Source organism: Macaca nemestrina, chromosome 4, assembly GCF_043159975.1.
Source record: "Macaca nemestrina isolate mMacNem1 chromosome 4, mMacNem.hap1, whole genome shotgun sequence".
Lineage (NCBI taxonomy): Eukaryota > Metazoa > Chordata > Mammalia > Primates > Cercopithecidae > Macaca > Macaca nemestrina.
Window position 1 is genome coordinate 5030565 of NC_092128.1, and position 24825 is coordinate 5055389.

The following is a 24825-nucleotide window of genomic DNA, read 5'->3' on the forward strand; positions in this document are numbered from 1 at the left end:
ATTTACATGAGCATGGCTGCTGCCTCCAATGTCCCTGTGAACTGTGAAAGGGCCACCAACCTTTTTGAACTGCAAAAGGACCACCTACCCTATTGGGACTCCTCAATAGTGCACGTCCTAATATTAAATCTTGTTTTTCTGTGTTTCTTTTCACTTCTTTTTTTCCTGTTACCACATTTATCTTAAATATGGATGTCTCACATTGCCTTTTCCTCTTAATATGGTTACATAAAAAATTTAACTCTCATAATGGTCAAAGTTAGATCCTCTCTTTCAGTATCTACTGCAAAAAGCAACAAGATCAAATTCAGAGAGCAGTGGAGAGGAACACCAGAAATCCTCTTACCAGGACAGTACCTATGTGCCCTTCTGGGAGGCCACCTAACCACTCTCAAAATTCACATGCATTTTAATGTCCACTCTATGGAATCTGTTGTTTACAAAATTCTATTCGTTTCAAAAAGTTCTTCTGTAATGCTATTATTACATATGTTCAGACACATAATTTAACTTATCAGTTAATACTGGGTCCTGGGGCTCATAATTTAATAGAAGAACAGATATATTGGGGGTTATCTATTAGGATTTGTGCAACTTGCAGAAAACTGAGAAGCAACAAAACCCAGCAGCCACGTATACAAGGTGTGATGAGAACAGCTGGTTTTCAGGTCTAAGGAAGTTAAAGATGTGACTGAACATATAACCAAAGATCCAAGTTAGCCAGTGGAATATAGGCTATTTCCATGTGAGAGGAGGTTTTTCTGGAGATCTTTTGAGGAAGGACATAATCTCACACATTTGTGAGATTCCTGAGCACAAGAGCATGAACTAGGACCAACGGGTGCATTTGTGGGGTCCTTTCCAACTCTGATTTCGTGACACACGAGGTGTGCTTGTGTGTGTTCATGTGTGTGCATGTATTTGTGTGTGCATGCGCATGCACACACACATCCACATCCACAGAATATGCTAGGAAAAACTTATCCCTGCTCAATATTTGAGCAAAAATGTGTCCTGGCTCATTGCAAGCAGAGGGAATTAGTTTTTGTGTCCTCTCTTAATAGCTTTACTGATCGCTGCTTTTCAGTTTTAAATCATTTGAAATGGAGATAGTATGTATTAAAATAAATGTGTACTTTTATTTATTTTAAGGGGAAAAAAATCTCTTAATCTGGTTTTCTAAGGAAGAGTTTCGTTTGCTTGTGAGAATATGGTAAATTTAAGCCAAACTCGCCTCTGTGTTTTTTCTGGGTCTCACCAGGTTTCCCTCTGTGCAGGGGCAGAGGTCAGGTGCAGCCAATGCTAAGCCATTTTCACCAAGGAGTCTCAGTATCACCTGACTGGCTTCAGAGCCAAAGGACCAACTCAGTTCATTCAGATTAGAGTATATATTGCTTCCAAATATCTCTGGGTTCACAAGACTTCATTTAAAAATAAACTTTAGCATCTCCAAAGAGAAAGAGAAAGGGTCTCCTAGAAGACAATTCTTCTTGTTACTCTGGCTTCTTTATTTAGTATCCTTTAAAAAACAAACCCAAAATCCCAAAATACTCTTTTTACGTATTTATCTATCTTTAGCACTTTTTTTTTTAGCAAATTAAGGTAGAAAAAAAAACCCAACAATCTCTAACTAATAGTAAAATCTTTTTTTCCTAATTTCTCTCCTAATTTCTGGCCATCCTCGGCACACAAAATTTATTTCCACCCATCACCCACATGTCTGGCTTCCAACTACCAAGGCTGGTAAAGAAACTCACTTTTCTCTTCTCACTTGCTAAGAAGTAATGGGTAGTCTGTTGCAGTAACCAAACAGCTGTGAGGATGTCAGAGATGGCATCAGGCTCCATTCAATCCCAGTTCTCTGGTTAATGCCTCACAAGATGAGGATGTGAGGTGCCACTGAGTTTCTCATTAGAATCAACTCTTGGTGATTTGGAGGCAGTTACTGAGTTAGCAGAGTTTAATGATCCCCTTCTTCAAAACCAAACCACAAAGCAGCAATCCTCTCTCTTTCTCACTCAAAAAAAAAAAAAATTAAAAAATAAAGAAACATATTCATCTTTCCTGGTCTCCCTACACATTCCCACCAGCCTGGGAATAGAGGTATCCCAAAAGTTTCGTTAGCAACAAGGAAAATAAAATACAATAAAATAAAAAAGAATGGAGAACTCATTAAGAGTTCTGCAGTCTAAACACACAGAATAGTTTTAATGCCTTTCAAAATTATATATAATGCAGGAATAAGAGACCGTCTTCAGGGATTTTATTGTAGGAGGTTATTTACCTCTTTATGTTCTAAGCAGTTTCTCAAGACCCCAGGTAAGGTCTCCTCAAGGTATATACATTTGAAATGTGGGGTCTTTGCCCCCTGTCCCATCTGGCTTATCTTATCCTTGCTGCTCCCCTCTTCATTTTACTTCATGAGGGGGGTCTGTTCATTTTTCAGGGTCCAGGTGACACCCCTCTGAGGAGGGAGAAAAAGGAGCTTCCCAATTGCATGGGATGAGGACAGCTGCTTCTTCTTCTGGGTGTCCCACCTGCTCGCTAGAGCCATGGCTGCCTCTGCTCTTCAGTTTTATACCAGTTTAAGCCTTCTCCAGTTGAACAGGTTCAAGGACACGGGATTTCCAATGATAAAAAGGTATAAAATCAAACCAAGAGCTCATAGGTCCTCCAAAACCCACAGCCAAATAACGACTCCCACTCTCCTGGCATGCTGAGGTCTCAGGCAAAAAAAGAGCAAATTTGTACAGGAAACAAGGAAACAAGGGATGTCTTTTACATAACACAGATCGGGCTTCTGCTCCCAATCCTTGGGTGTCGACCTATGAACAACAATGCCCTCTTTCAGAATTATTTCTTCTCTCCCATGGTCAGGGATGCTACCTGAGTCCTAGTTCAAGCCTGAAAGCCCAGCACACACTTATTTCATAACTAAAGAGGGAGGAGAACTGTGATAAAAAGAAACTCAGTTAATTACAGAATGCTAATTTAGTGTGGAAATATTTCTTTATTGAGCAAATAGTCTGTGGAATTTTTGAAAGGAGGAGGGTTTGGTTTGTCTGTTTTGAACCTGTCAAACTATACGGAGCATTAACCCTTACGCACACTGTCACACTGAATATAAAAATTTTTTTTTTTTTTTTTTTTTTTTTTTTTTTGAGACGGAGTCTCGCTCTGTAGCCCAGGCTGGAGTGCAGTGGCGCGATCTCGGCTCACTGCAAGCTCCGCCTCCCGGGTTCACGCCATTCTCCTGCCTCAGCCTCCCGAGTAGCTGGGACTACAGGCGCTGCCACCTCGCCCGGCTATTTTTTGTATTTCTTAGTAGAGACGGGGTTTCACCGTGTTAGCCAGGATGGTCTCGATCTCCTGACCTCGTGATCCGCCCATCTCGGCCTCCCAAAGTGCTGGGATTACAGGCTTGAGCCACCGCGCCCGGCCTGAATATAAAAATTTTTAATGTCCATATTTACAGAATCTTCTTCCCAGATGAAACAAAACTTCATTTAAGTTCCTCAGATGATGATAATGATAGTACTAATAAAATGGCCCCCTTTTATCAATAAATGGGCTTTGAGAAATGACCCCACTAAATACAAATCCAAAGTCATCTTCATGTATGTCTCTGAAGAGTTGGAGTGGAATTCTATCACACAATGTCCTCAAGGAGGCTCTTCACCTTCCTGAACTCTAAAGAGGTCGCCTATCTTTGCCCTAATCCCAGCAAATGAGATCCAACAGCAGCCCTAAAATAAATAGGAGAAGTGAGCTTATGCTGTTGATTTACCGCGCTTGAGCAAACTGCTTTGTGAATCTATTGGTGTCTCCCAGGATGTATTTTAATGATCTGCCTGAGGTGAACTGAGCAATGATTAAAAGACAAGAACCCTCAAGATCTTCTAAGAAGGGAATTACGATGTCTACACGCATGGTGAAGCGGCTGTCTGATTCACCTTTCCTCCCTCACCCCTCAAGCCTCTGCAGACCATGGCCTTCTCAGGACAAGGCGAGCGGCCGCCCTGTGCCATGTGGGACCCATGCAGCCTTCCTTGTCCGCGGCCAGCCCTCTAAACCTGCACCTTCTCGGCCGAGTCCTCCTTCATCCCGACCATCCATCCTTCGGCTTCTCTAGCAGGGACAGTTTGCTCTTGAGGGAAACAGGAGGAAGGGGCCACGAGGTATCCAAAGAAAAGTCTTTTCAACATAGCTCATTTTCTTTTAACTTGTCTTAGAACCAAAGCAAAGTCCTGTTGGAGGGTCAGAACACGCTGATTTTTTTTTTTTTGGCTACACTCCTCTTCCCCCAAGTTACAAAGTACTAGCTGGGAACCTTCCCGGGGAACACGTTCGATCGGGCGGCTTTGTAGAGACAGGCCTTTGTCCAGAGGTGCTTCACATCAAGTTTACCTTGACAGAGGCTCCCTGTGCCTGTACCTTAATCATCAAGCCAGGGCGCCCTTTAGAGAGAGAAGCCAGGGAGAGGAGAGCGGCAGACTCCAGCAGCACCCAGCACTTTATGTCTCCTCCCAGCTTAGTGGCTCAGGGGGCTACAGCGATAAACCAATCGAAAATACAAAATTCTTCAATAAATACATATCCTCCCTCTCTGTCTCTCTCATGCACACACATATGCATGCATGCACACGCGCGCGCACACACACACGGACCCCCAAAAGCAGCATTACCTGTTCCTGCTGCTGCACGGATTTCCCCGAAGCGCTTGGCTCCTTGGCTGTGGTCATGGTCTGTCCAGGCGCTTCCCACCACTGGGGCAGGTGGGGTCTGACGGCGAGTTGGGAGCCACCAGAGTCCAAGCGGTAAGGTGAGGAGGAGTGTGATTTTAGTCCATACTTCCGAAATCACAAGGCTATTTTGGGGAGGGTGGGGGAGGGAGGGTGGGCAGACAAGCCGAGTTTGCTCTTTAAATGCAAACAGCAGAGAGAGGATCCGAAGGAGGAAGCTGCCGCTGCTAAGCGGGGCTTCTCCAATTAGCAACAGCCTCTGCAATCGCCACAGAAACAATGATAACTGCTTAGCAACCGGCAAGTGGCGGCTGGGTGCAGGAAGGGGACCCGAGCGATGCGCGCTGCCTCCTCGCCCGCCTCCCGGCCCGGTGCGCACGGCGCATGCTCCAGGCCCCCCCCTCCCCGCTCCACCGGGCTGGGGCTGGGGCTGGGGCTGGGGCTGGGGCTGGGGCTGGGGCTGGGGCTGGGGAGCGGGCCGCAGAGGCAGCGACTGCCGAGGAGACGCCGCGCCCGTAGCCACAGCCTGGGTCACAGCATCCATCAGGGCCCCGCGCCGCGCCCGGGTGTCTGAACCTGCGGTCCCCGCGCAGGGCGCGCCAGACAGCACATACCTGGACAGGGGGCAGGGGTGGCCCCAGGAGGGATGCCCTTTGTTTTTTCTTGGTGCAAAGTGTCTGATGCGTGTTTGAGAAGGAAGGGGGTCTGGGAGCACCGGAGGCACACAGCTTTTCTGTTTGCCCAGTGGATTTGGCAGGAACACGGGTTGTTGAAATCTTGGCCTTTATTTTCCTTAAAATTCAGAAAACTTATGTTCCATCGTTAGAATCAAAGAATCTACATTTCCCTAAGAAAATCAACCAGGACCTCAAGGGTGTTTGTCCGTTAAAAGAAAGACAGGGAGAAATAAAAAATCCCAGCCTGTGTGATGACCTTACAGAAACATGAGGGCTCCCCGACTGTGTCCTGAGCTCAAGGAGAAAGAGACAAAGCAGGACACGAGATGGCCTGTCTAGCACTCCCTGCCTGAGGGCAGAGGCCGCTGTCCTGTCCTGACCCAGGTACCGCTGCCCCTGCCTGGCTCCCTGTAGCTGAACAGTTAAGTGGGTGGAGTGGAAATGCAGGTGGCAGACTCTAAGGAAAGTGCAATCAGCCAGTCATTTGCAGGTGGGAGTATCTCCTGGCCCTCCAGAAGCTCAGAACTCAGGGCCCAGAGGCCTGGCACTGCTCTTCTGCACTCCGGGCCAGTGTGTGGCCAAGCTCTGTGTTGATGCATTTCCCACTCCTGGTCTGGAACCTGTACTTTCACCCATTGGCACTTGGTCACAGGCATTCACTGGTCTGAGAGTTTAGCCGTTTATATATACGGGGAACTCTCAATAATAAAGTCCTTCAGGCCAGGGCCTGAATTGATTGCTCTAGTCTTTGCACCTCTGTGACGCCCAATATAGTTCCTTACAGAAAAGATGCCAAATAGACCTGTTTCCATTTAAAAGGTATTGACGATTTCCCCTTGTTCAGCCCCTTTCCAATGCCCAGCACTGCTTCCCGCCCCGTCATTTTACAAAAACAAACCAGCCAGCAAAATGCCGGGCACTGTGTGCTTCTTTGGAATTGATGGCTGAATCCAAATCATGGCAGAGTGGCTGGTCACCTCTACCACGGCCTGAACTTAATTCTGGTCTGAGTATTTATTTGGCACAGACTCTAAGAAGTCTGGGTGGATGGCTGGTAGCTTGCATGATTCGGCCCCAGGGGTAAAGAAATGAAAACCCCGTGTGAAACCCTTGCCGTGTGGTATGGGTGTGCTCAGCCTTGGTTGCACTGGCTTAGACTCCTGCCCGGGACAGGGAGGTCCAGGGGTGGGTACAGCAGTGGTATCAATTCCCAGCTTGTCTTTGTGACCCTGCCTACTGGGATGCTAGAAACCTAAGTTCTTATCAGCGTTGGTAGGAGGGACTGGGCCAAGGCCAAGCAAGAGTCGGCCTCAGAGGGTCTTCCTACAGTCACAGGTTCCTCAGTGCAAGGTCCCTCCTTGGTCACATCTCTGGCCCCGGGAGCCACTGCGGTGTGAAGTCACCAAGCCAATCTGTCACGGAGGCCCCAGCAGCCGAGTAAATAGGGGTTCACAAAGAAGGGCTGGGTAGCCCTCTCCCAGCAGTCACTCTCCCCTCACACACTTGAAATGCAGTTGACCCCTGGAGGACCTGAGTCACAGGGAAAATCACAGCCCCTGCCTTAAAGTAGGCCTGTGCAGTTTCACCCTGAGTTGCTCAGGACCTCAGATCACCCTGTCCTTCTGAGACTCCTCTTAAACCTAAAACCCCAATGGTGGCGGGTGCCTGTAATCCCAGCTACTTGGGAGGCTGAGGCAGGAGAATCGCTTGAACCCGGGAGGCAGAGGTTGCAGTGAGCTGTGATCATGCCATTGCACTCCAGTTTGGGTGACAGGGCGAGACTCCGTTTCAAAACAAACAAAACTAAAACCCCAGGGCTGGGTCAAATGTTGAGCCCTCATCTGTTCACATCTTAGGAAGGATTCATCGCTCACCCACTGAGGCCGTGGGCTTGACCCAGGAGTGAAGACAGCAGACAGGAGGAAGACAGGTCTCCTTCATTGATTCTAGGACCCCTGACCTAAACCCTAAACTGAGGAGTGGTACCTCGGGGGTGCTCAGCAGTGCATGCTGGGGAATCCATGTGGGTGCGTCCCATTTTACTTCTCAGTAAAGAGCTTAAAATATTTTTTTACACCTGAACAAATACGGATAGAGTGCAAAGTCTGTGGGTATTTGTAAAGTGATACATGATCCTTCAAAGGAATGTCCTGCTGGGATCAGATTGCTTGGACTTTGACCAGCCAGGCCCTACCAGGGCTCCCCACCTCGCTCACTCATCTACTCTGTCATTCACCCATCTGTCATCAGGAGCCTCCAGGTGGGGAAGTTTAGGAATTACTGGTGGAGGACCAGGCCAGGTTGTGCCACTCAGTACCTTTGATTGGAACACTCTGGTACCAGGTTCTCAGCTGCCCACCTTTTACATACTTGACTTTGTCTGTTTTTAAAAACAACAGAGCGAGATATCCTGCTATTGGTGACAGCATGAATGAACCTGGAGGGAAGATGCCAAGAGAAATGAGCCAGGCACAGAAGAACAAATGCTTTGTGGTTCCACTTCCATGAGGCATCACAAGTAGCCAGACTCATGGAGGCAAAAGGAACAGGGTAGTGGTTGCCTGGGACTGCTGGGAGGGGGAGGTGGGGAGTTGCTAATTACAAGGCATAAAGTCTCAATTATGTGAGATGAATAAGCTTGAAAGATCTGCTGTACAACCTTGTACCTACAGATAACTTGCACACTAAAAATTCATTAAGAGGGTAGATCATGAGGTCAGGAGATTGAGACCATCCTGGATAACATGGGGAAACCCTGTCTCTGCTAAAAATGCAAAAAATTAGCCGGGCGTGGTGGTGGCAAGCTCCTGTAGTTCCAGCTACTCGGGAGGCTGAGGCAGGAGAATCACTTGAACCTGGGAGGTGGAGGTTGCAGTGAGCCGAGACTGAGACACTGCACTCCGGCCTGGGTGAAAGAGCGAGACTCCGTCTCAAATAAAATAAAGAGGGCAGATCTCATATTAAGTGTTCTTACCACAATGAAATAGACTGCCTTTTATTCATATTTCAAAATTAATCAGTATGCCTCCAGAGAGCAAACATTGTACTTAAGTTTATCCTCTCAAGCTAAAAGTGTTTGCTTATTACTGCAAATACAGAAAGGCCTATCTCTCATTGGAGATCAAAACTAAATCTACCTGGGCATTATTAGTGCCATCATTTAGAGCTCCGTGGTCAAAGAGAAGGTTAACAACTGACAAATACAGGATGTGTTACCCCCTAAAGTTGTGCAGACCAAGAGAAAATACAAGACTTTACAGGCTCACTTCTAGAAAGCAGCATCTATAAGTATTATAGTTTTCAGTAACTACAGACTGCAGTGAAAGCAATTCAGAGAAGACGTGAGGATGAATCTAGTAGGGGCAAGAGGGGGGAAAAAGAGCCAGACTTCACTCCTTTCCAGTGCCTTGCACAGAAGAGGTGCTCAGTGAGTACTGACTTGGCATCAGACATACTTAGCAAAGACAGACATGACGTGCTTACCTGCCCTTAATCATAATAACAATAACAATGGCCAAGCTACCTGCAGCAGTGTAAGTGCTAGATGGCTAATATCTGACCTCACACCTCCAGCAACTCTACGAGGCAGACTGTTATTTCCCCTATTTTACAGGTGAGGAAATTGATATTCAGAAAAATTAATACAAAACCCAAGGTCACTCAGAGCAAGTAACTCACAGCAGAACAGGAACCTTGGCAGTCTAGACCCTAAACCACCATATAACATCGTCTGTGTGTGTCTGTGTCCTAATCTGTCTTCTTATAGGGACATCAGTCATATTAAATTAGGGCCCACCCATAGGACCTCATTTTAACTTGATTTACCTCTTTAAAGACCGTATCTCCAAATATCATCACATTCTGAAGCGCTGGGTGTTAAGACTTCAACACATGGATTTTTGGAGGACCCAACAGCCCGTAATAATGATTACTATCCCCATTTCACTTATGAGGGAAGTGAGACTTGAACTGATAAGAAACTCTTCCAAGTTCATGGTCAGCAGAAAATGGCAGAGTTGGCATTCATATCCAGAGGTTTGATGGAAACCCTTGCCCCAACCCCACACACACATACACACATCCTGTGTCTCTTCAGATCCTTCCAAAGTGCTTGGGCAGGAGATCCAGCCCCAGATTCTCCAAAGAAGTTTAAGACATCTCAAGTCATGTCTGTCTACTCCAGCTTCTGCTAAGAAACAGCCAGCTCAAGGGGTCTTGCTATGACCTTGACTCTGGGCCAGTGCCTCCCTTTGTGTCTGGGAAGAGTTCCAATTTGGTGGAGCACAAGTACCTTGCAAGGGCCATCTTGGAAGAAGTGCTGATCTCAGTGCTTCCCTAGTGAAGGCTCCTTGTGTCTGCAAGTAAAAGCACTTCCATTTTGCAGCTAAGTACTCTCATGGCAGCCAATAAACACACTTCGCAAAGACTGTACCAGGGCCTGAGGCTCAGCCAACACAGCTCTTCTCTGTGCTCGCTGGGCACAGGTACCCCATGGTGCCTATGGGGAGCATGGAGGCAGGCCCACCTGCCAACCGGGGACTCCAGCAGCCACTTGTCTTGCCATGCTATTCACCTCCCACTCCCATGGGCACTTTTGCCCAGTTCTATTAGCAATCTCTCAGACACCTGCAACCAGCCTGACAAATGGATTTGAGGCGCAATCAGTCCTATGCAGGTGCAACTAAGGAGAAGCTTTTTCACCTGGGAAAGCCAATCTAGCCTTAGCCGTTCTCTCCCCTCCGGATGTGTGTAAGTAGGGCTGCTGGCAGAGGCACAGCTAATTAGGTTTGTCTGTAGCCGTGCAGGCCTGCATCCCTCTGCAGCCTGATGCAATTTCTCCCTCTTCTGATTGACGCTCACCTTGCCCTAAGTAGGCAATCAGCTGTAGTCGCTTTGCTTCAAATATCGTTTAATCAGCAAGTGTTGACCCAGGACCTACTATGTGCAGACGAAACCCCTACAAAAAGCAGGCTGACCTGCTGCAGGAAGATCGAGATCAGAATGTCTTTAAATTGTGAGTTGTGATGATTTTGGATTGTAAGTCTTTGCCATCTGCAAGAGAAGTCACTTCTTCTAACTTACAATTCCCCAAAAATAAAAATGAATGTGGGGCAGCAGGGCACGATTCTTCTGGAGTCATGCCAGGATCCAAAGAAACTAGTTGGAAAGAAATAAAACAAACAAACAAACAAACAAAAAACCCATACTTTTTCTTCAACTCGTACAAACACTGAACAAGATCAAGGTGGGATGGAACTGTGGATGAGGTTTCTGGCCTGAGGACCAGCTTCCCAACAATCGGCCACTGTGTGCCCACTGTCACCTCAGACATTTCAACTGGAAATCTCCATCTCCCAATGAGGCGTTCTCGCTGCACTCGGAGGCTTGTTTGGGTTTGGGTTTGGTTTTGGTTTTCTCTTGCATGCCCATTACTTAAATGCTGAGGTTCCTGGAAGCTGCTGGGTCTACGTGGTCAGTGCTCACCGGGGTAAGGAGTCGTGGGCAATCCAAAAGCCAGCAGCCCTTTGAGGGAAGGGTCTGGGAAGACAAAGGAAAGGATCTAGGAAGAGAAAGAAAGTGCACCAAAAATGGACCCAAATCACCTGTGAGAGCCTTACAGCCTGGTAAACCTCACCTGGGGAGGAGGAAGTCTCTGAAGCCAAATTCAGTTCTCAGCTGGCAGAACACGCCTCTTGTGCCCACTAATCTAACCCTGGGGAATTATTTCTCGTTCAGTAAGAATGTCTGAAAGAAGAACCAAGGCGATTTGGTGTGGGCAGGGAGGCCGAGGGTCTCACGGATGAGAACACAGACCAGAACCAGGCCTAACAAGCAAGACTGAATATCTGGGCCCATTTTGTCCACACTTTAAATTATAGCTGGGAGAGTTAACTTGGCCCAAAGGCTGTCCCTCCCCCAGGCTTCGAGAAGAAGAGCTTCCTCTTGGTAGGATCAACCAAGAGAGCTGCAGGGGCCACGGCTTTCTCTCCCAGCAGGGTATGGATGGTGAGGGTTGGCTGGGACAGAGTTCCCAAAGGCCCTAACCCACTCATCGCCTTCCCCCCATGCTTCAGGCACTACTGCTAGAGAAAAGGATACAATGTTTTTTCTTTGGTTAAAAGAAAACGGGTACATCTCTTGAACTAGAAGTGGGAAAAGGCTAGAGTCACACCTGGGTGATGTGGGGCTTCCTTCGTTTTAAATTGTTTCTTTATTTGTAAGAAAAATAAGAACGTGGAGGTGCAATAAGAACACAGGCACAAATGGGTAGTTTAATGTCTGCCTGCCCTTCCATGTCCCTTCTCTTGTGTTTCCATAATATTAGAATGCTATGGATAAGGAGTACATCCCCCCACTGCCCCGGAATGAATGGGCTAGATGAATGGGCTGCACATGCAGCAGGGGTTTCCAGAGACACAGAACCAATAGCGTGTGTGTGTGTGTGTGTGTGTGTGTGTGTGTGTGTGTGTGTGTGTTTGTGTGTGTGTGTGGAGAGAGAGAGAGAGACAGATTTTTAAGGATGGTGGATTGTGGGGACTGGCAGATGTGAAGTCTGCAGGGTAGGGCAGCTGGCTAGAAACGCTGGGAAGAGTTGGGATGGTGGCTCAAGCCTGAAGGCTGTCTGGAGGCAGACTCCTTTCCTCCCTGGGAGACTTCACTATTTTCTCCTAAAGCCTTCAACTAATCAGATGAGGCCCACCCACCTGGTAGAGGGGGACCTGCTCTACTCCATGTCCGCTAACTGAATTATTAATCACATCTTCAAAACAAAACTCCACAGCAACATGTCACCTGGCGTTTGAGAAAACGCTGGGTACTGTGGCCTAGCCAAGCTGACCCCTAAAACTCACCATGACAGGCAGCAACTAGCAGAGCTGGTCGCAGTATCTGTCAGGGTGCATGCTCTTCATTTACCCTCTCCTTCTCCTACCTGCCTTTTCCATCTTCCTACTGGAAATGCTTGCTACAATCTGGAACCACAAGACCAAGCCCTTCATGTGAGAAAATACAATAGAATGAGCGGAGGCTTTTGTGAGAAGAGCAGTCATAGCATCCCTGGACTGCTTGTCTCCAAACTGTGTTTACAAGAAAGAGAAATAGACTTCTCCTGTGTACAGGGCACTGTTATTTTAGGTTTTCTGGCATGTACAACCAAGCCAAAGTTGATACAGTACAAGTCCTTCTTCTGTTTCCTGTTCATATTACTCCCATCCATTGTGTTCAGAGTGTCCTGAAGAGATAGCAGAGAATACTGGCAAGAAACGGTACCTGGTTTGCCTTATTGGACCTCCTATATTTATGTTGATTTCCAGATGTAGCAAGTGCATGAGCATCTAAACAAGGGTAGGAAAACCAGGGCTCATGGGCCAAACCTGGCCCCCTTCTTCTTTTGTAAATAAAGTTTTATTGGGATGCAGCTATGCCCATTTACTTATATACTGTCTAATGGCTGCCTATGTACTACAACAGCAGAGGTAACAGGTGTGGCAAAGGCCATGTGGCTGTAAAGTGTAAAATATGTAGTACCTGGTTCTTTGCAGAAAGAATTTGCCCACCCCGGTCTACAGCAACTCTGTTACACATCAAGTAATGGTAGGTCATTTTACTCAGCATCACAACTCAATAAAAAAAAAAAATCTTCTGATATTAAAGTAGGCTATCCCTCACTCTCCAAAAAGAAAAACAAGAGAAAAAAATAAAACCGAATACATTTCTCAATCAACCTAGCAGATATGCCGTTCAGGAATAAAGATGTTTACACTGCTTAAGGCAGTACACTTCCTACATGGCTTGTCAGCATGTATCTCCTTTCTTGTCTACCGTGAACTGAGACTGACTGATGGATCCATCCATGGTTAAACGTGTGGATCCTGCATCCTCTCCAAATGCCACAGCAAGTTTCATCAAACAGGGCTCAGTGCCCAATTCTAAGGAACTAGAATCTCCTACAGATTGGGGAAATGCTGAAAGCATTCAAAGAGTTCACCAAATCCATACCCACTATCACTTAGAGTTAGCACTCACTCAGATGTATGTGTTTGAATAAACAAATGTGTCATGGGGGGTCTTCAGGTTTCAAGGAATTCTAGTACACATCACATGGGAAGGCTTTTCATCTTTTCTCTTCCTAAACTTCCCTCACTCATCATAAACCTTCATGACAAGATAACGGTAATCACAGTGCTGCCGCTAAGGCTGTCACTTTGCCTGGGAACTAAGGACACAGGAGGCTGGGCCTGAGCCCATGTGTCCAGCTGCCTGGGAAGCCAATGGCTTTGTGTTTACTGAGAAACTGCTGTGTGCTAGCTGCTTTGTATATAAAGTCAGGAAATCTTCTCTCACTGTCTCACCGTCTAATAGAAGAGGGAAACTTGTAAGTAAATGTCTTTTGGTCCTATCTTAAGAATTACAAGAAGATAGCCTATGGGGACAGTGTGGAGGCAACCTGGGTGTCCATCCTTGTGGAACAGATTGGATGCACACCGTGCAATGCTAAGCAGCAATTAGAAGCAACGGCTTATGTGTACACAGAGCAATAAGCAATGGATTATGCGTACACAGAGCAACATGGAGGGACCATAAACACAGTACTTAAGGATAAAAAGAAGAATCTAAATATAAATGTAAATATACACAAAACACATAAGGCATCCATGTATAAACTCAAACCATTTAACAAATTTAAAAAATACACTTATACAAAAATGTGTTTTGCAAAAATACATACAAACCAAAAGCTACCCATCAAACATAATATCATGTGTGCTGAGGGTAGGGAGGGGAAGGGGAGTGGATTATGAGGGAAATAAGGAAAAAGGAAGTGAAGGAAGGAGGAAGAAAGGATGGTGGTTCTTGCTAGGATCATTGATGCTGACGTGCTATGAACTTCCCCTCTCGAAATCTGTTCCCTTGCCTGTAAGTGAGGGTAGAGAAAGCCAACATAAAATGTACTGAGGGCCCTCTGCAGCCCTGCGTTATCAGGCACACTATCTTATCTAACCTTCACAATCATCCTAGGAAGGAATTTACAGATATGAAAATTGATGCTTAGAGGAAATGGATAATTTGCCCAAGGTCACATAGATAGTGGTTTGATTGACAGCTCGGGTGTAAATCCCATCTCTAACTCTCAGTCTCTGCGCAATTTGTATGAACAACACACTCCCTAAATTCCGTGTTCAGGTTACCCGCCAGCTCATGTCTTCACCCCAGCTTTGGGCTGGTGGCGTCTGGGCAATCACGAGAGGAGACCAGATGCAATACTAACAGTTTGAAAATCTTGTTTCACAATTCTCGTGTTTCACTCCAAAGTGGCTGGATTTCATTCCAGTTGTTTTGCCTCTCATGTCTGGCCCTGCACAATTTCACACCTTTGAATGCAGCTGCAGAGCAAGGGAGCGCTGGCACAGGCGGGTCTGCCCACAGGCTGGCCCTCGATGGCATGGCACCGCCGTGCTCCTCCTCAGGCACCTCCTACCACCAGATGACCTTGGTGACGGCAGCGTGACAGATGCCTTGTTTATGTTTTTTTAACGGCTCCAGGTGACATTTTTGGGGCTGTCTGCTCAGCTGGAATTTGGTACCAGCTGTGGAACGAGCCCACAGATTGTTTGGGGAACACAAGCCAGGGTGGGTGATGCAGATGTTTCCACTACTGTGCTGTCTTCAGTGGCCTGTAGGGAAAGGTATCCCAAAGAAGTCCTCTGGAGTTGCCCCCTGGCTGGGGTTCGACGTCCTCTTCTTGTTTCCCAGAAACTCTGCTCCCCTCCGTGCCTTCTGGGCTAGACCTCACTGTTTAGCAACAGGATTGGAGTCAGGAAAGATTTTCACACCTACATAGGAGAATGTCTTATGTAAAATATCCCCCAAACCTTCATGTGCCCATACTTTATTTTCAACATGAAATACATGATTAACAGACCCATGCAGAAAATTCCCAGAGAAGGATCAGTTTATACAATCCCCACTGGCCAACTTTGCAACACATATATCATTTGGCCTTGGGGAATTGTGTAAATGACAATATAAATGACATTCAAGTAGGCCACTAAAAACTGGAAATATGTATAAGCAAGAGAAATCTAAAACACTTGGCATCTTCCCCTAGAAGGCGTCATCAAAGACACCAGCCCCAGTCCCACTCTCAACTCCTTCCACTTGATGAGCTCCTAATCATCCTTTAGTGCCCTGTGCAAATGTCACCTCCTACCCCAGGCTTGTGTGAAGCACTTGTTACCTTAGAGCATCACTGACCACTTCTCTGCCTGGCCCTGCCTGTGAGTTTCTCCGTGGCAGAAGCCAGGTAAGATAAAGCGTTGCCCATCAGTGAAAGGAATTAGCTTTGAAGCCAGAATAATTTCTTGTTTGCAAATCCCAGGTCATTTCACTTGCTGGCTATGTTCACCAGAGTTAATGAGATAAAAAGTCTGTAAAGCAATGGACACATAGTAGAGACTCCAAAACTGGCTCTTGTCATGGCTAGGCTGAGGTCTCCGTAAGGGCAGGTCTTATTCATCTTTGCATCCTGTGTGCACTTAGCACACAGGAAACAATGAAATAATGTGTGTATCAGAGAGAGGACTTTTGGAAAACCTGACTGTCACCTAGACCGAAATCAAGAGACAAGAGCATCTCTACGTGATACGCTTAGATAGGTCACAACCAGTTCATTCATTTTAGGTAACTCATCATCTGCAAAGCAGTGCAGACAGAATCGCAATGTACAGAGCTTCTCATAGAACCTCACAGGGTAGTATGGTCACAGTTCATGAATAACTGAAAGATGTCAACATGAACTAGAAAACATTTATGTAGGCCGCCCTGAGAGAATGGAAATGAATTCAGCAGAAAGAAAATGTGGGCCAAAATGACTCAGCCAGATGTTTCCAAATTGTGCTAGAGAAACCTTTCCTAGGCTGCCAGGATGAAGGAGTTGATAGGGGGAGGCTTGCCTAGAACTTGGGGCTCCATTTCCACCCTCTCCCCTTCTCATCCTTCAGCCCACACAGCTCCACTTTTATCTCCTTTATGTGAATTACAATCATCGGAACAAAGAGCTCCGCAGCTTAAAACACTTGGGGATCACTGAATCCTACGCTACAGATGAACACTTCTGAAAGGAGAAAGGATGAAAAAGGAGGAGTGATGACCACTAAAGCAAAGGCTTCTTACATGTTAGAAGTCAAAGATGAAATATCAGCGGAAGCTAGATTCCATCATTCATCAGACAGGCATAAGTATTACCTATGACTTATATCTTAAGTGTTTCTTTTGCTGACAATTAAAACTAGGTGAAAGTCATTAGGAAACAGAGCCCAGCCTATCAACTTAAAAAAAGAGGATTTCCTAAATGAAGTAATAAATGAGATACGGAATGGGACATCAGAATTGCTATCAACCCCCACAAGAAACAACAAAGATAACTACTTAGGGAACATAAAAACACCAAATGAAGACAATTACCTTTCTAAGATAATTTTTAAAGCCCAAGATTTCTATTATGAAATTAATTTAATCTGTCTCTTATTGTGTTCATCAGTGTCGAAAGAGAGAAGGTAGAATAAAATAAAAAACGTAAGTGGATAAATACATTTTAGGTATTTCCTATTAGAACATAAATTCTTCAGAAAGGTATTGTTTTGTGTAACTTTTGTGAAACGCGATCTCCTGTGAACTATTGGAACTCCACAGTGCTAAGTTCCCTAGGAAATCAAAAACGAGACTGCCTGCCCGTGGACCCAGGATTCCTTTTATTCTAAAGCATTTCTTTCCCTTTTAAGAACATTCGGATCCTTAGCTTCTCCAGATGACCTTCTGAAGTTGACACCAGAGCCAACTCCTTCAGAAACCTCAGGTTCCAACACTTGTTAACTTCCCATTTTCAACATATGTATTTGTATAATATGACAAACTGCCAAATCAACCCGGGGGTTTGTGCAATGGGAAAAAGCACATCTGAAATGAATTGGTTTCATAGCGAATTATGTGTCTTTACAAACAGGCTCAGACGAATGCTGACAGATTGCCCTTGAACTGAACATAGTACACTGGGAAATTAGCCGCATTTGAGCCAGATCCCAGAAAAGATGCAAGACTGAAACCCACAAGAGGATTGATGAGTTCTCAAAGCCCACCCTGCGTGGGATGACAGAGAACAGTCGCTAGGGTAAAAGTTGTGGGGGACCAGAAAAGCTGGTATATGTATTTTTTCCTTGTCTAGACTTCAAAATCGCAATTAGGTTTTTATCCTTTGTCGGTGGTGCCATTCATAAAACTATTGATAACAGATACAGCTGACACAAGACATAAGAGTGCCATATCTCTGTATTGACCTGGTTTTGAGAATCTGTCAATGGATCAAGTTGACAAAGAGTAAGGAGTAACCTGACGAGATCCAGGAACATAGTTCTGAGGTTCGGGGCTACCTTCTTCCTTTTCTCTCCTCATCTGCTTTCAGATGCCCCCCTCATCCTTCAGATTAACTGGCCCCAGATGTATATAGATTCCTGCTGTACCTCTGAAAGGGCATGAAGCTGATATGCTCCTTTATTCTGAGGTATTAAGATGGAATATGCTTTTCTTCTCTGAAGTGTTTATGTTCTAATAGGAAATTCCAAAAATGTCCATGCCTATTCTGGTCGGTAACTCACCTCTGTGCATCCTTCTTAGGACAAGATGAGAATAAGGTAAAATGTGGTCGATTGGACCAGGGTTTGTGACCTGACCCGACAACAGCCGATCTGTAGCCAAAAACTCCCCATGAAGAGATGAGTCAGGTCAATCTAATTGTCCACTGTAGGAACCTGAACTTAGAAATTCAGGAGTCTGTTAGTGGCTAGCAGGGCAGACTGAAGCTTGAAAGTGCAGGAGTGAGCGTCTAGGCTATGAGGATGCAGCCGTTACAAAGCAGCTCTGATGGCAATGCACATTCCAGAGGGAGAGAGAGGAGAAGCCATGAGCGAGCATGGAAACCAGTCAGTAAGAAGCAAGAAGGAGGCAAAGCCTCTTTGTGAGAGCTGGACCCTGGAGCGGTCTTGGTTCCTGGAGACTCGCCAGTTTTCACTTCTAGGGGTAAGGGGCATGTCCTTACCATCACAAGTTTTATTCAGAGATAACTGGAATGCAGCTTCCCTTTTTGCAATGAAACAAATCCAACTAAAGCAGCCCGAGCCTGCATTCTGGGGTTCATGCAAACTCAGAGGCCTCCGCTTCAAGCTCGAGTTGGTTTCTAATGTAATGTTGGGGTGGTGGTGAGGGGCAAGTAAAAGGTCCTAATAGGGATTTCCAAGGCCAGGATCCACCTCAGTGACCCTCCCATCTCAGGAGTCAGAAGGAATTCATACGGGATTGTTTTTGGAGGGGAGTGGTGGCTGCAAACTAGGTCAGGTTCTGAAGCCCGGTATTTTCGACTTCCTGAGAGTTTCCACTTCACCTGAAATGAGAGATGGTTATTGGATTCCAGATTGGTCCCTACTTTTCTTTTGTCTCTTGTTTAATTTTTATTGAGCATCTATCATGTCCCAGTTCCTATATAGACACTGGGGAAGGTCTATGCATACAGGATAGCCCCTGACTTTGAAGGGCTCCAAGCCTGGTAAGAAGGCAAACAAACAGGGAAGCAAACAGACTCTCTCCAGATTAACACAGGCGTGTGCAGAGGAAGAGCAAGGGACCTGCGATTCTAGAATGGCTCATATAAGAAGCCCTGCAGGAACACCAGGGGCCAGTGGACTAGAGGAAAATGGCTGCCAAGTGGGAACATCACATACAAATGCGTCATGAGCAAAAAGGATTTTTTTTTTTTTTTGAGACAGACTTTTGCTCTTGTCACCCAGGCTAGAGTCCATTCAATGGTGCAACCTCAGCTCACTGCAACTTCCACCTCCTGGGTTCAAGGGATTCTCCTGCCTCAGCCTCCCTAAGATTTTGAGGAAATTTCAGGAATGTGCATGCCTGGAGTGCGAGGCAGGGGGGTGACAGGGAGCAGGGTGAAGGCTCAGATGGCCAAGGAGCCCATCCACTAAGGGAAAAAATCTACTCTGCAAAAATAAAATCAAAGATATTTTTTCAGAGTGTAGAAAATGGACTGGGGCAGAGATACCAGTTTAGGATATTTTTGGAATGGTCCAAGAAAGAAATAAGAAGTGCCTGAAGTAAAACATTAGAGATGAATAAAAACTTAAAATTAAAATAATGCATCCAGGTATCATTGAGAGAACATGTCGACCAATTACAATTTTATCATTTTCTTTGGAGACGTTTGGCTGCAGCAACATACATAATTCTCTTCAAGACTCAGAACAAGGTACTGGCAACATAAGCAACATTTGTCCCTTGTTTTTACCTTTCATCTGTACTTTTCCTTGGCACTGCACTGTGTCCATGTGTAACTTAATAATAAATGATTTTGTAATGATGGGAATGAATTGCAATGATCACACCTCATTTATTTTTCAACATCCTCGCCCATCTGGTCATTCCAGCAAGCATCACATTTTCTCCCAAACCTTGTATTTCAACCTACGGGCTCCTTAGTTCCTTGTTTGATTAAGCTCATCACCCTGGCTCAAGGGATGACACTTGGTCAGGATTCAGGGAATCCAGCCTCGGTACCCTACACGCGGCATAATGCCAGGGCGCCCATCCCCATCAGATGCTGGGGTGGGGATGTTAGGCAAAGACAAATAAATACATCAAAATTCAATGTGTAAAAATTAAGGTATGCTCTCTGAAGTTGTGCAAAGAAGGTGGTCTGCCTAGGTGTTACCACAAGGCCTGCTACTGGTACACACAGTTTATTTATAAGTTGCAGAATCACCCTCACCTTCCAGGCTCACATTTTGTCCCACACTGGGTTTCACTGGGGAAGGGACATGTCATCCCAGTTCACTGCTACATTCCTGACACCTTACTTAGGGCTTAGCATATAGGAGATGCTCCCTAAATATCTCCAGCCATTGAAGGCATGAGAGGATTGAATTAGCTGAGTGGGTCCTGGTCCCTCTGACTTTCACCCTGGATTCAATGTTGCTGGGGCCTCACAAGCCATAGGTCAAAGTCAGGCTCAGATGGGAAGGACTCTTCATAGTGAGATTAGTTACCCTGAGCCTGCTGTGTTACACATCCCACACTGACGGCCTCTGCTCATCCTGCAAAGGATCCTACGCAACACTGGGAGTGAGCAGCCAGGGTCTAGATGACTTATCAAGTCTCAGAAATATTTTTCCACCTTAGTTGATGACTGCTTTTTTATTTTCAACCTAGGCGATTCTATTTGAAATCTACCGCTCTACTAACATTTTACCTTCACCACCATCCCCCTTCTCTCACGGTATTTTTTTCTCTTTCTTTCATCAGCTTCTGTTTGGTATTATCATCTGTCCAGAAATGCCTTTTGCTGCAACTCTGCAAGACTTCCCTTTCAAACAGGGCTGCACTCCGGGCACATTGTATTCTCTGAACTTAACCAGGACAAAGAGATGGTGAGACAATAGTTAGTCAGTCTCAGGGTGGCAGAGTCTGGCATTTTAAAAATAAACCATTTTGAAATTGGTATTTGTGCCAGACTCTTCCTCATGATTCTCATGTTTGTATATAACTTTCCCTTTCATTTCGCTCTATCCACGTGGAACTAGATCTCTTTAAATGTCCTCTAGAATGTCAACGTAACAAAGGCAGGTATTTGCATCTGTTTTTTTTTCACCAGTACATCAGAAGTGCTTCAAACAGCACGATTATTTATAGTAGGTGCTCCACAAATACGGGTTTGAACATTTATTGACACAGCCTTGCAAGGAGCAAAACATGGAGAGATTCATTGTACAAATCAAATTGCTTTATATGAATCATGGCCTCCATGTAGACAACAACTTATTTCAAAAAATGATTTCACACATGATGACATGGTTCAACGCTGCCTTAAGAGGTGGGTGAGGCATAAATCATCTCTCCTCTCCTAAGGAAGAATTGACACAGATGTCAGATGCACAGAGAGGTTGCACTCCTGGTCTGAGGTCACATAGTCCATCAGTAGCAGAACGTGGGACCTGAGTTTTTCTTGGAGTCCTCTGGACACTGGTGGCTTCCTTACAGTGGGAACCCTGGGTAGCTGAGGCATCTCAGTGGACTCTGCCTCTCCCACATATCTTCCCTCGGTCCTGATGCACAGGTCTTATCTTCCAGTGTCTTGTCTTCTGCTCACCTGCTGCCTCCTCTTATCCCTGTCCTTGTCTCTGGAAAGTAGGCTCACACAGCAGAGCTCAGCAGGCTCCCCTGCCAGGCTGCACTGGAGGATGGACCGGGAGTGACCCTTTCTCCAATGGTAACTCTTAGAGAAGCAAACTCCTGAAGCCAGAGTAAGTTTTCGGAGGCTCTAAGGACTTAAATTCAGGGAGGTATGTGCCCGTGGAGAACAACCAAATCTTCTAGGTGCCCAGTCTCTGGGGCACCCCTCTGTAGGGGGACACATAGGTCTCATTCCTCTGGGTGGGAGTAACTTTCACCCCATTTTTAGCAGACTTATTTTCTGTAGAAGAAAGACTATTGCAGCGATGGTCAAATCCTCCAAAACTCTTCAGACACATTGAGGATGGATCCTACCCCATTGCCCCTAGTATCATCCCTCATGTGGGGACAAAAATGGCAGGAACATCTCAGGACAATCTTCCCTCCAGGATGCAGGCCTCATCTCTCCTCCCCGGGTTTTCAGTTGACTGCGTTTTCTACTCTGCCAGACACTCCTGTTCCTGTTTAATCAGGGAAAGTGGGATTTGACAAGAGACCCTTCTGCTGGCCCTTCAGGGAGTCCTGATCTCAGAAGTGTGGCTGAGCTGGCCGTCTCCACGAGCCAAGCAGATGGCCGCTGCAGGGAACACACCGAGCCCTGGCCCTCTCGGGCTCGCAGCTCCCATCTATTCCTCAGCTCCCCTGTTGATCTGTTTTTCTTCTCATTGCGACAGAATTCTTGGAGAATAGATGGCAATGGCAGAGAACAGAGCCCACATGGGATCTGTCCAGCAGCATAACAAGCTGACATTTACCTAAAGCAACCAGCGGGGACTGTTACCTTGGGAGATGCTTTGCACCGAGCATGATTTGTCCAAACCCCAGCAACCTGCCCAGCATGAAGAATGAAACCCGTTGTATCTAGAAAGGCAGGGTCATCCACTTGGAAACAGAAAACACTCGTGTGTCGGCAAAGTTTGCTTTTTTGTTCTCCTTCCCTCTGTGGTCATTTTAAACATTGTCACATGTGAACCCCGGCACTAACTAAGCAGGTTTCCCCTTCTAAGTGAGCTTGTGTCTCTCCTGTGTTTGCCAGATATGTCTTCCTGTTGGGAACCACAGCCTTGCTCAGAAGACAGATACTGCATGTCTTCTTTTCTGAAGTAAAGCAATCACAGCCCTAGGCCGGGCGCGGTGGCTCACACTTGTAATCCCAGCACTTTAAGGCCGAGGTGGGTGGATCACTTGAGGTCAGGAGTTTAAGACCAGCCTGGCCAACATGGTGAAACCCTGTCTCTACTAAACATACAAAAATTAGCCAGGCGTGGTAGTGCACGCCTGTGATGCCAGCTGCTCAGGAGGCTGAGGCAGAATTGCTTGAACCCAGGAGGTGGAGGTTGCAATGAGCCAAGATAGCTCCACTGCACTTCAGCCTGGGTGACAGAGTGAGACTGTCTCAAAAGGAAAAAAAAAAAAAGAAGAAATCACAGGCATGGGACTGGTGCTGGTGTTAACAATGGGATACTGGCCCTAGCGAGGCCAGGAAGAGTGAGGAGAGAAGAGCTGCTCCCTCAACACTGTGGGGAGGGCTGGACAGTCCCCCAAGGTCACAGTGAAGCTCCATGGCCCTGGAGAGGAATGGAACCATCTGATGTCTGGACTCAATGGTCAACTGGTTACAAACAACCATTTGGAAAGCTTTGCATTAAAATTCAGGTCTTCTCAATAAATACGCGTGCCTACAGGGGAATGTGCAATGAACATTTCAAAGTCCCCTGATGAAGGCTGGCTATGGAGTGGACAAACGCTCCTGCTTGCCTACCTAAGCAAGCTCTTGGTTGCTTCATTCTCTGGTCTGCATGTCCCATGATGGCTGGTGCCGCCTGCAGCCTTAGCCTAAGCCTCAGTGTCTGTCCTGAAAGCACATGAGTTGCAGACCATAAGTTCAGTGCCACAAAATGATTTTGCTCGTGGCTACACCGAGGTACATGAAGCTGAGGAAATTGTCCAGGGCTGTTGGCTAAGTTGCACGTTGACTTCAGACCGGGATCTCAGGGTCAATTTTTCTTTTCCTCAGTTCTTGACAAAACTATGTCCCTTCTCAGGGCGCCCACATCCCATTCCTTAAAATCTCAGTGTGCTGCTCAGTTCCACAGTTTGGGAAAATGGAATCTCTTCTTTTGTAATGAACAACACACAAACTATGAAATATTTAGCAGACTGATCAAGAGAATCTATGTTTTTAAAATACTGAGAAATGACCGATATTTTCTTAGAGGTGTATTTCAGTATGACAGAGAAAAATGGATGACAAATGGTTCTTGAGAGTGTAAGGATAAACAAGTTTACAAAAGTAGTCCCTCATCTTTCTTATCACCAGTCAAGTTGTCAGAATGAAAAACACACCGGAGTTTTCTTGCAGAAAGTTAAATTGCTATCTCTTTTCAGATTCTGTCTCTCCCACATTCGAAACACATCAGTACTCTGCATGATTGTAATAAATACACAGTGGTAATAGTCAGTGCTGAAATTAAAATAAGATCACCTCTGCATTGTGATATCAATACCTTTTCTCAGGGAAATAGAAGAAGCTTTCATGCTTCTCAAAATATATAACTTTCCTTAAGCGGCCATGTGGCCAGCTCTCACATTTTTAAACCGTTTTCTCACAGGAAGTTACTACGGCTGTGATTTCATAATATCCTAAAATGATATAATAAAACTAGCAGGAGGGTGGGCGCAGTGGCTCATGCCCGTAATCCTAGCTTTTCATGAGGCCAAGGCGGGCAGATCACCTGAAGTCAGGAGTTTGAGACCAGCCTGGCCAACATGGTGAAACCCCAGCTCTACTAATAATACAAACATTAGCCAGGCATGGTGGCACGTGCCTGTTGTCCAAGCTACTTGGGAGGCTGAGGCAGAAGAATCACTTGAACCAGGGAGGTGGAGGTTGCAATGAGCCAAGATTGTGCCACTGCACTCCAGCCTGGGTGACAAGAGCAAAACTCCATCTCAAAACAACAACAACAATAACAAAATTGTATATGATATGATAAAACTAGTTAAAAGCAGTTTTAATTCAGTGTATAATTAAAATAAACTAGTTAAAAGACATTTTATTTCACTGTATAATTAAAATATAAAAGCAGTTTTAATTCAGTGTATAATTCAGTGGCAATAAG

General features: G+C 45.8%; 1 protein-coding gene across 5 annotated transcripts in view; it reads right to left on the reverse strand.

Annotated features, from left to right (window-relative positions):
* The window catches only part of LOC105474942 (dipeptidyl peptidase like 6), a 1161442-nt gene that overhangs the window by 586555 nt on the left and 550062 nt on the right, over positions 1-24825 (reverse strand). The window contains exon 1 of one of the 5 annotated variants that reach the window (XM_011729884.3): positions 4686-5089. The exons of the other annotated variants lie outside the window; for them this stretch is intronic. Within the exon in view, the coding sequence (XP_011728186.1) occupies positions 4686-4742 (57 nt within the window). The 5' untranslated portion in view covers positions 4743-5089. Of the gene's footprint in view, positions 1-4685; positions 5090-24825 lie in introns of those variants that run through there. 5 annotated transcript variants of the gene reach the window in all.